General features: G+C 36.6%; 1 protein-coding gene across 2 annotated transcripts in view; it reads right to left on the reverse strand.

Annotated features, from left to right (window-relative positions):
* Window positions 1–1,002: 1,002 nt before the first annotated feature.
* The window catches only part of LOC128644938 (uncharacterized), a 102,436-nt gene continuing 91,359 nt past the window's right edge, over window positions 1,003–12,079 (reverse strand). For both annotated transcript variants that reach the window (XM_053697611.1, XM_053697612.1), the window contains exons 2-7: window positions 5,925–5,978; window positions 5,722–5,748; window positions 5,222–5,300; window positions 2,501–2,556; window positions 2,201–2,341; window positions 1,003–1,317 (exon numbers count right to left, since the gene is read on the reverse strand). In XM_053697611.1, the coding sequence (XP_053553586.1) occupies window positions 1,169–1,317; window positions 2,201–2,341; window positions 2,501–2,556; window positions 5,222–5,300; window positions 5,722–5,748; window positions 5,925–5,976 (504 nt within the window). In that variant the 5' untranslated portion in view covers window positions 5,977–5,978 and the 3' untranslated portion in view covers window positions 1,003–1,168. The remainder of the gene's footprint in view (window positions 1,318–2,200; window positions 2,342–2,500; window positions 2,557–5,221; window positions 5,301–5,721; window positions 5,749–5,924; window positions 5,979–12,079) is intronic.

Below are 12,079 nucleotides of genomic sequence, written 5' to 3' on the forward strand. Positions count from 1 at the left end.
TTTATATTGTAGCTATATTAGGGTTTATTTTAAAGGTAAGTATTTAGTTTTAAATAGGATTAAGTTAGTTAATAAGAGAAATATTATTTAGATTTATTTAATTAATATTTAAGTTAGGGGCGTGTTAGGGTTAGTGTTAGACTTAGGTTTAGGGGTTAATAATTTTATTACAGTGGCGGCGATGTAGGGGGGCAGGATAGGGGTTAATAAATGTATTATAGGTGGCGACGGTGTAGGGGGGGGCAGATTAGGGGTTAATAAGTTTAATATAGGTTGCGGCGGGGTCCGGGAGCGGCGGTTTAGGGGTTAGGTGTAGACAGCTCCCATAGGAATCAATGGGATGTCGGGCAGCAGCGAACATGAACTTTTGCTATGGTCAGACTCCCATTGATTCCTATGGGATCCGCCGCCTCCAGGGCGGCGGTTTGAAAACCAGGTACGCTGGGCCGGAAAAGTGCCGAGCGTACCTGCTAGTTTTTTGATAACTAGCAAAAGTAGTCAGATTGTGCCGCACTTGTGTGCGGAACATCTGGAGTGACGTAAGAATCTATCTGTGTCGGACTGAGTCCGGCGGATCGAAGCTTACGTCACTATATTCTACTTTTGCCGGTATCTAGGGCTTGATAACTAAGGCGAATCAGCCTCGCCTCAAATACGCTGCAGAATTCCAGCGTATTTGAGGTTGACGGCTTGATAACTACCCCCATGATACCAGCGGGTGCTAAAAAGCAGCGTTAGGACCCCTTAACGCTGCTTTTTAAGGCTAATGCAGAACTCTAAATCTAGGTGATTGCTTTTTTTTAATTTATTATTGTTTGTGTTTTAACAGGTTAATAATTTTCTTTTAAAATAGAATTCTGTCAACTCAAAGCTTGAGAGCCTGAGAAATTATCCTATGTGCACTAATAAATGATCTATACATTTCTTGTTGTACACCCATGTACCATTTTAAGTATTAAACAAATAAAATAAAGTTAAAAAAAAGAAAGTCAACACATTAAATTTACTTGGTCTAATTTTATTAATTAGTAACCATGGAGAATTCCCAATAAGAGGTAGAGATAAGAAGGATGACAATACAAGATGGTTTCTCAGGGGCGGGACATATTGGCACACAGGAGTGGCAGAAGAGGCAGAGCCCTGGCTGGTACACGTAGCTCTGGTATCTTTAGCTAAAGAACTCTTCCTCCTCCCTTAGTTCTTCCTCTCGCCGTCTCTGTACTTCTAGGTCTTTATTGATCCAAAACTCCAAAAGTTTCCATTTTACTTCTTGTGTGCCGTCTGTCTGTACTGCTTTCTCTTTGGTATCAATTTGAGCTATTGAAATAAAAAAAGAATTAAAAATGTACTTACTCTTATAACATTATGTATGTTATGGAGGACTATAAATAGCAATTTAATATTTTCCCCATATTTATGCATATATCATATCACCCATTCATGTTATATAAATGATCATTTTATAGCTGTATGTCCCTTTTATCCCCTCATGGGATATTGCTATGTTTGCTATTAACCAGGATTAAAGGACATTTACTCTGGCTTGTATTTTATTCTGTGATACAGATAGCAATATGACACCTATATCTGTGAGTTCTACCAGACCAGTACAATTCACAATGTGAAAGCTTAACTGTGATTGTTGCTATATAAATATAAAATGTGTTACCTATTTTTATATTAACATAGTATAACACTAATGAGAATGAATTGCCTACCTAGGGTTAGGTTTATATCATTTATTCTCCATTGTGTGTAAAGTGAGACTTTTTATTTACTATTAGTTGAGGGGATCTCGAGTGATTCATTAAGTATTGTGAGGATTATTCCTGTTTTAACTAAAATTTGTTCTACATAATTGATTTTATCAAAGGGTTATTGACAAAATGTTAACTTTTACAATTCACCCTATTTAATGGTACTTTTAATGTTTGTTGCACTTTTACATATTTATAACTTGCCCCAAGGCCCCAATAATCCCTATATATTACATTAAACAAAAGCAACCTTCATTATAACGTCTAACCTGCCCTCTCTCTTTTTTACCCTCTCACTGTTTTTTCTTACTAATGTCCTTATCTATTCATTACCCCCTTTACACAGTTTCCTATTTCCTACTATTCTATTTCCTGTTCTTTCCCAGGTGCTTTATTATTATTTTTGTTTTTATTTATGTTTATTTTCTGTTGTCTTTTCTCACCTTCCCCTGATTTTTCATCCTTCTTCTTCTGCACCTTCACCTCCTTCTCAAACTTCATTTCCTCCTCATCTTCATCCTTCTGTTCCACCTCCTTTTTCTCCTTCTTTGTTTTCTTTTTTATCTTCTCCTTTTTCAGAGAAGCTTCAAAATAAAAATTAAATTAAATGACATATTCCTGTATTAGCCTATTATGCCCACCCCTAGTCTTGTGCCATACAGTCTCCCCCTATAACCTTCCATATTTCATCCTTACTAATGAGTTACATTCCCCTCGTATAAACAGTATGGAAGTTCTGTTACCTTTCCTGATGACGGGGCTGATGTTTGGTTGCTCCTCATCAGGAAGTTTGGATTTTCTAAAAACAGGAAAAACAATATTAAAATTATATTTTTGTCATAACATACTTAGTCATTAACCTGATGAGTTTATATAAAAGGGAAATAATTGTAAAAGATAACAACACAGAGCTCCACACCAGGACTGCGCCACAAAACACAGAACAGTTGGGAGCTCTGCATTTAATTTGTATGTAAATCATGTAACATGCAGCACATAATTACTGATGTTATTAACCCCTTAATGACAAGTGACGTACCAGGTACGTCCTGCAAAAACTTGCAGTTAGTGACAATGGACGTACCTGGTACGTCACTTGTCTAAGAGAGTGCTGGAAGCGATCGCAATCGCTTCCAGCAGCTCTCAGGGTATTGCAGTGATGCCTCGATATTGAGGCATCCTGCAATACCCTTTAGAAAGCATCCGATGCAGAGAGAGCCACTCTGTGGCCCTCTCTGCACCGGTAGCGATGGTGCCGGTTCGTTGGTGGGTGGGAGCGCAATAGGGAGATGGGTGGGCGGCCCATCGCTACCCGGCATCCGGCTCCTGTAAGTGCAATGTGCACGCCGGGTGCCGGGAGCGTGCGGGGGCGCGCGTGCGCGTGCGCGCGCGCGATTACCTACCCACACTGACACCAATGAGTGGGAAGAGGGGGGAAAAAGTAAATATATGAGGATCTGGGAGGGGGAGGGGGTTGGGGTATTGTGGGGGGCTGCTACACTACAGAAAAAAATAAAATGGTAATAAAAGATAATAAAAAAAACACTTTTTTGGGGGGCAAATTGGGTACTGGCAGACAGCTGCCAGTACCCAAGATGGCGGCAATTAGGTAGGGGAGAGGGTTAGAGAGCTGGGGGGGGGGGGGATCATGGAGGTTGGGGCTAAGGCAGGAGTCCATCACAGCTAAAACATTTTATTTTTTTTTATTAAAAAAAAGAAAAACTCCTTTTATTTAGTACTGGCAGACTTTCTGCCAGTACTTAAGATGGCGGGGACAATTGTGGGGTGGGGGAGGGAAGAGAACTGTTTGGGAGGGATCAGGGGGTGGGATGTGTCAGGTGGGAGGCTGATCTCTACCCTAAAGCTAAAATTAACCCTGCAAGCTCCCTACAAGCTACCTAATTTAACCCCTTAACTGCTGGGCATAATTTACGTGTGGTGCGCAGCAGCATTTAGCGGCCTTCTACTTACCAAAAAGCAACCCCAAAGCCATATAAGTCTGCTATTTCTGAACAAAGGGGATCCCAAAGAAGCATTTACAACCATTTGTGCCTTAATTGCAGAAGCTGTTTGTAAATAATTTCAGTGGGAAACCTAAAGTTTGTGACAAAATTTGTGAAAAAGTGAACTTTTTTTTTTATTTGATGACATTTGGCGGTGAAATGGTGGCATGAAATATACCAAAATGGGCCTAGATCAATACTTTGGGTTGTCTTCTAAAAAAAAATATATACATGTCAAGGGATATTCAGGTATTCCTGACAGATATCAGGGTTCCAATGTAACTAGCGCTAATTTTGAAAAAAAGTTGTTTGGAAATAGCAAAGTGCTACTTGTATTTATGGCCCTATAACTTGCAAAAAAAGTAAAGAACATGTAAACATTGGGTATTTCTAAACTCAGGACAAAATTTAGAAACTATTTAGCATAGGTGTTTTTTGGTGATTGTAGATGTGTAACAGATTTTGGGGGTCAAAGTTAGAAAAAGTGTGTTTTTTTCAATTTTTTCCTCATATTTTATATTTTTTTTTATAGGAAATTATAAGATATGATGAAAATAATGGTATCTTTAGAAAGTCCATTTAATGGCGAGAAAAACGGTATATAATATGTGTGGGTACAGTAAATGAGTAAGAGGGAAATTACAGCTAAACACAAACACTGCAGAAATGTAAAAATAGCCATTGTCATTAAGGGTAAGAAAATTGAAAAATGGTCCGGTCATTAAGGGGTTAATGATTTAATAGAGGGGCACTGGTGTATCACAACCTCATGACCAGCAGATGGCAGCACCTCAGCTTCATACCACTGTAAGGCAACAGTGAGGTGGGCATGATTACAGCTAGGTTGTACCTGCCTTGTCATGATCTGTGATCAGTATTACACAGTGAAAAGCTTGTTCTACCCAGAGTCTGTAGCACAGATGTGTTATTTTATACCCAACAAAATGGTCTAGGAAAGGCTTGTTATGTAAATTAGTTTCTATATGAATCAAAGAATTACATTTATTATCACAATTTAGTAAAATATTTTACATTTTTACATCAATTCTGATTATAAAAGCAGCAATTCTATAAATATAAACATAAGAAAAAAGAATGTGACAACAACTACCAGGGGAGGATGCTAAACCTTCTTAGTGTGTGTTAAATTTGTACCCAGCAGCCTCTCTGATGGTGCTGACTTGTTTTGCAAAAAAAAACAAAGTTGAACAAATAAAAATGTAAAAGTGGAAAATATATTTTTAATATATTTATGATTAGTTTGTGATATAGACAAACAACATACATAAGTGTAGCTGCACCCAGCAGTGTAATGTCCCTTTAATATGTCACAACATTTCTGTTGTCTTGTGACTTTAGTGGGCTGCACAGATGTATTGTAAATACTAATATAAATATATAAACAATACGGCTAAATTGTATAGTTGAGTTTTTTATGGGAGTCAGCTCCCTGTAACTTACCGGATGTTCTTCCTAAGCGCCCATCCTCCAATTATAATAATTACGAGGGCAAAGACTCCCACACCAGCAAATACGTATACTGTAAAGAAACAGCAGGTAAAACATTATTATTAATAGACTTTACCAGTATTGAGATCATTATTAAGTACAATTAAATAAACGTGGCACATTATATCTTCTACCTTTAGCAGGCCATGTGTTTAACAAGTGTTGTGTTAATAAATGACACCTATGTATCAAGCTGTTTGTGAGGTAATGATGACATCATATGAATTAGAATCTGTAAATGACTGCAGTGACAGCAAGGAGTTATAGTTAAAGGGTCACTGGAGTATTATCTACCAGATAGTATAGGAGTTATAGTTAAAGGGTCACTGAAGTATTATCTACCAGATAGTATATTAATATAACTGTAGTATATTTTACAGGGCACATAACTAGATGTGTATGAGAGTTATTCTACAATTTTATTTTAATAAAAGTTTTTTTTATTCACTTACCTGAATTATTCAGTCCAGCCAGAAATCCTGTAAAAAAGGATAATAAAAGTTAGAAGTATATAAAATAAATGCTTGTTATTCAGATTTTTTTAGAATTCTTACCAAACTATCTAAATCTAACACAATTATTAAATAATGCATTTAAACTATACAGCCTGTAAACACAGAATCAATCATTAGGCCGACTAGTATTATATCCTTACCATTTGCTAATGCAGTCTTGAATGCCTCACTATTCATTGATCCCAGAGTCATCCCTATGTACAAAGACAAAATAAAAGAACTATTTGTTCTGTAGTTCTAACATCACACAATTAATGTCCTACATAACTATATAAGTAAATAGTGCATATGCGCAAGGGTCTTTGTGAAATTCCTTATCATTTGGTACACAAGTAGATAATGCTGACATCCAAGCCAAGTTATGTGACATCCCTGATTTATTTTTATGTCTGTGACACCTCAAGAACAATATAAATACAACACATTAATAAAACAACTCTTATGATCTGCAGTCTGTGTAGCCAGTAGTGTAAGATAAAGGTGACATTAATATGTAGTGAGTTTATAACCCAAGAAATACCTAATCAGCATTCTGGTATCTGTTAACCCTAAACTCTAATTCTGTGTGACACAAAGATCTGAGAGCTGTTATAGATCATGTTGCCTGACACCTTATATGATTTTCCCCAGACAAATAAAGTTTCCCAAACTGAAGTTTATTGACATCCTGATGAACTTTTTGAATAATCATGGCATCATTTTTGTTTTTTGAAACCTAATACTTTTCCATCCATTCTTTACTTCCCCCATACAAATATATATTGGTAATATTTGCCTATTTAATTGCACACTCTATAGTGAATTAACTGTATAGATGTTTAATATAGCAACCACTTTTGTGATGTCAATAAACCAGAGCAATAAAACAATGGGGTCAGTCACAATCGTGTAGAAAAATGTATGAAATTACATATCTAAAAAAAGTCCCAACAGACTTCAATGGTGGTTTTCTGTATAAAAATATTATATACATTTTGCTAAAGGATTGTAATTGACCCCCATATTAGTTAATTAACCCTCTGTAGCGAGGAGACACATCAGACAGTACAGCCTACCGGAAGAGATTATCTATAACAAACTCTAGTCATTAGTGATGAAGGATATATACTTTACCTTGCGGGGTGCTCACAGGTGTACCCAAGACAGTTTGCAATATATAAAGAAATATATAAATCGCCAAGTAGAAACAAGCCATGTTAGCTGTAGTCCACTCTCACAGAAAATGACTGTGCTGACTGGCTGCAGCTGAGGTATAGCGTGTGTGATGTCACTGTTGTATTGTGTGAAGTTGTGATATTGTGACATCATTTCCTTTGGCAACATCTGACCAAACAGATTTACCCACTGATAATTATGAATCTGTTTTTTATAATAGCATAGGGTTTTGTAATCCCTTGTTCTGTAAAATGATATTAATATGTCAAGGAATATTATCTATATTTTATTATAGGGTATAATTTTATAGTTTTTATAATAATACATATGCTACAATACATTGTGAGTATCTATACACTGGTAATAATCAAATTATCATAAAACAAGCTATTGAGCTGTTGTTTGTTCCTTAGAGAGCACTTCTTTTTCTGTTTTGTATTTCAGGCTGGACTGACTTTGTTAGGCGGGATCAGTCTGATATACTTCACAAAAGATCTCCTCTGTGAAAAGCAGAATTGGGCTAAGAGGCTGCTCCTAGGTTGTAAATCGCCATAGAATAAGTTATTGAGCGCTTATAGAGAGCGCTTCTCTTTCTGTATGTATTAATAGTCACATTATCCTCAGCTTCTATAAAATGGTAACAAAAATACTGCCCTCTGAATTGATACTGAGGCCCCTGTTTAGTATACTGTGGGTAGAAAGATTCCCAAGTAGGGTAACATGTCCGCCTGCATACACAGGGAGAGAAGCATCATTCACTGCTGGAATTTATAATTGCACAAACAATGTCTTGTACATCAAGGGCCACTGCTCTCATACAACCAATTTCATGAGACGAAGGCTTGTCAATCATGCGTTTTTGTAATGTTTTCAGTCTGTCATAGGTTAGAAAGCAACATTATAAACAAGGATGGTTCATGGGGGCTGTGTTAGATCTCAGGGTCCTGAACAACTCCTTATCTTCAAGTTCAAGATTAAGGGGTCGATTTATCATGGCCCGAATGGGGCCAAATACCCCTGTTTCCGCAAGAGCCTTCAGGCTCGCCAGAAACATGAGGCATCAAGCTCCATTCAGAGATTGATAATTCGGCCCCTAGGTCTCTTCTGCTTCTAATCAATCTAATAACACAGGATATATATCTTCTGTGACTAGATCTTATGGATGCTTATTTCACATCCCGATAACAAATGCAGTTCTCAGCAGCAAGTTAGCATTTCCAGTCTGCTGTCCTTCCATTTGGTATTTGTATAATTTACAAATTAGAGAGACAAGTATAACCCAGCTCATATTTGGCAAAATCCTTGGCTACAGCAGTCTTTAATACCGGCTAACTGGCGGCCTTAGGGCTACATGCGGTCCTCTACACTTACTTTTGCAGCTCCAGGGAAAAATCAGAAATAACAATGACCCACTGATAGCTCAGGGTGCGCTATATCAATATTGCAGGCCCATGCTAAGACTAGCGCGCAATCTGGTATTACAGGTCCACGGTAAAAAATAATTACCATGTTTAGCCTGGCCAAAATCTCTTTAGTGTACCATATACTTTCAATATATAGAAAGGCCGTGATAAACATCCCTCATATTACAAATTGTAACTTATTTGGTAGGCTTGAGCTAAAAAATTAGTGAGACTTTAGACCTAATGTAAAGTGTCAGGGCTATAATAATAAAAAGTATAAATATAAGAATAAAAGTATAAAAAACATCTACATATATATTAAATATAAAGTTTATGTTTGCTATTGAAATAAATGTATTAAAAAGTGTTTTAAAGGGATATGGTATATAACTGATTGTTTGACATATCTACTGTATGTATTTATATATAACTATATATACATAAATATATATTGTGCTCACTCCTGTGGAGTTATTATGAGTCAGCACTGATTGGGTAAAATGCAAGTCTATCAAAAGAACTTAAATTAGGGGACTGTCAGAAGATGCTTAGATACAAGGTAATCACAAAGGTTAAAAGTATATTAAAGGGACACTCAATCAAAATTAAACTTTCATTATTCACATAGAGCATGCCATTTTAAACAACTTTCCAATTTACTTCCATTAACAAAATGTGCACAGTCTTTTTATATTTAAACTTTTTGAGTCACCAGCTCCTACTGAGCATGTGCAAGAATAAGTGTGTATGCATTTGTGAATGGCTGATGGCTGTCACATGGTACGTGTATGCATTTGTGATTGGTTGATGGCTGTCACATGGTACAGGGGGAGTGGAAAAAGACATAACTTTTAAAATTGTCAGAAAAAAAATCTACTACTCATTTGAAGTTCAGACTAAGTGCTATTGCATTGTCTTGTTATCTTGCATTTGTTGATTATGCAAATCTACTGTGTTGACTGGTCCTTTAAGTTAACAGTGTTGGTTAAACAAAACTGGCGAATGGGTAATAAAGGGATTATCTATCTTTTTAAACAATACAAATTCTGGAGTAGACCTTTAAAGGGACATTAAACACTTTGGGATTGTAGTATAAAATGTTAATTATTTGTAATTAAAAAAAAAACTTTGCAATATGTTTGTGTGTAATTAATATTTTCATATCATCTTTAGTAATTTTATAATTAACATTTTTTTTAAAATGTTCAAACACTTCACTGCAATCATAAATTAATATTCTCATAGCCTGGCTCCTCCCTGGAATTACCAAGCCACGCCCACAGACTGTCCAACAATACAAAGACACTTGTGACTCCTACTTCTGCATCTCCAGAAACATCTTGACTTTGCCACCATCCTTCCTGTCCGATTACTAAAATCTAGGGAGATATTGTACAAGCTTAAAAATGTAAAAGTGTGATTTGAGCAATATTTCTAACTTTGTATTTAATGGTAATTAACCACTGAAAAATCCTGGAACAGCATAAATTTGTTATTACCAAAAATCAGGGGATACTTTAATTTTTTGTATAGTTTCATTATTTCTATTTTATCTTGAAAATTCAATACCTTACATATAAAGATCCTATTTCTACCCTGCGCTGATTCTAGAGATTTCTTTTGACCAACCCTGTGGGCTCTCTCAATTGCAATAGGAAGCATTGATTGTGGGACTCCCAGTCTCTGCGGTAATACCATAGACGTAAACTGTAGCAGATCTTCAAACTCCGGAGACTCTGGGAGACCCACAATTCTTATATTGTTTCTTCTGGCCCTATCCTCCAGGTCATCCAACCGCCCCTGCAAGATATTAATTTTCACATCCTGTCGGGTAATGATATTGTCTTGTGCGCTGACCTGGTCCTCTAAGTCGGATATCCTACTCTCAGCTTCCTGCATTCGATTAGCGAATTGTCTTACCTCGGCTGACAGGGATGTAATTTCATCGGAGATTGAACCCAATTCTTTTTTTTTTTTTTATAATTTTTTTATTGAAGTTAAAATGTAGATTAACAAACAAGCTTCGCCCTGAAGCCAAAATTACATCAGAGTAAATAATACATTGCCTATAAATTGACGTTATTAGAAAAAGAGAAACAAGATATACATGTAACAGTATAATTACACATCAAATCTTAATCTGAAGATAGACAATAAGTTTAGGCGAGGTGGAATATAACTTCATTTTCTGTTATATTACAAGTAAATGGTCTCCACAGTACAATAGTAAATGATCGATAGAGAATTAGAGTTAGAGATATCAGGCTGTGGAGTATTAGCTTATGCATCAGCCACTCCTGGGCTGAGATATACAGGGGGGGGGAAATATTCAGCGGGTAAGCACCGCTATACACATAGGGGAAGGGGGGGGCGGAGTCTTATATGGGTATGCAGAGTTTAAAGTTTAAAGTGTGTGCTAGGAGCTCAGGAATGTCTAAGTGGAGGGGTCCCGGAGCTGTCTAGGGAAGATTATATCTAGTATAAAGCAGATTGGGGTATGCTCTGACGTTAAGCTTCCCCTCTATTGATATGATTGTACCCAACTTAGGAGTCCCAGTTCACTGGTTGCTGTCAATGAAGCTACAGCCTATGTGCAGTATTTAGTACCCTGCCATATATACATAAGTTACTACATATCAACGCCGCGCAAATGGGGCTGACACTACGTCAATGTATAACAGCTAGTTAACACAACACAGCAAAGTTTTTAGAAAGCATATCAGATAAGGATATAGTGTATTAGCAGGCGCCATTGACATGTTTAGCTCTAAAACAGTATGTTAGGGGTATATTATCAATCATTCTAAAACAGTCTAACTTAATGCGGTACTCTGCAATATGTAAGGTCTCTTATGCATCTAGTTAATAGAGGAGTAGAAACAGTTTAATGCTAGCACAAATTCTACATGACATTTATGGGAAATAGCGCCACCCTGAACAGTGGCATATATATAGAAAGTGCATATATTTGTAGTGCAATAAAAGGTTCTACCATTGAAGCATATATTTAAAACCAGCATATAACTAGTTGCTGGAGGTACAGAAAAATTAGACCATAACACATGAAAATCAGTCAATATATAATCCTGACAGGGAGTGAAAACTATAATGAAGCAAGGTGACAATTATAAACCCTGTTAGGGACTATCAAGATACACTTAGAATCTTCAGCAAACATTGTGCATTCTTATGCTTCAAGCAATACAACCAAAATCAAGAAACCTAAGAGTTAGGAGTAGTTAAGAACCGTTAAACTTAACCCTAATACGAGAGCACCTTTATGTATATAAGCTACCAGTAATGAGAGCAGGGTGAGATCTAGGTATATGCTAGAAGCACTATTTACAAATGACTGTACAGCAGGCATCTAAGTCATAACAAAGTAAAGACAGTTCAAATATTATGAACAAAACATATTTGTGTGATTATAATAGTATAGGAACCCAGCTATAGTGGGTAGATTAAACTCAGTTAATGATGAACTACCAATAATATACATTGTGTGAAAAGCTGACCTTCAGAGTATTTAGCTATGGCTTAGTTGTTTCACACTAAACATTACTAAAGGTAAATGTAAATAGTAGGAATTGGGCAGGGATGTACCTGTCCTAAGGTAGTGTAGGGGTATATTTCAGTGGGGGGTTAATACCCTCTGAAGTTGTTTAGAAAACCGTTCTATAAGCCATTTTTTCAAAGCATATTATTGGGTCTATTAAGGTCTCTACTGAAGGGCATAT

Source organism: Bombina bombina, chromosome 1 (assembly GCF_027579735.1).
Source record: "Bombina bombina isolate aBomBom1 chromosome 1, aBomBom1.pri, whole genome shotgun sequence".
NCBI lineage: Eukaryota > Metazoa > Chordata > Amphibia > Anura > Bombinatoridae > Bombina > Bombina bombina.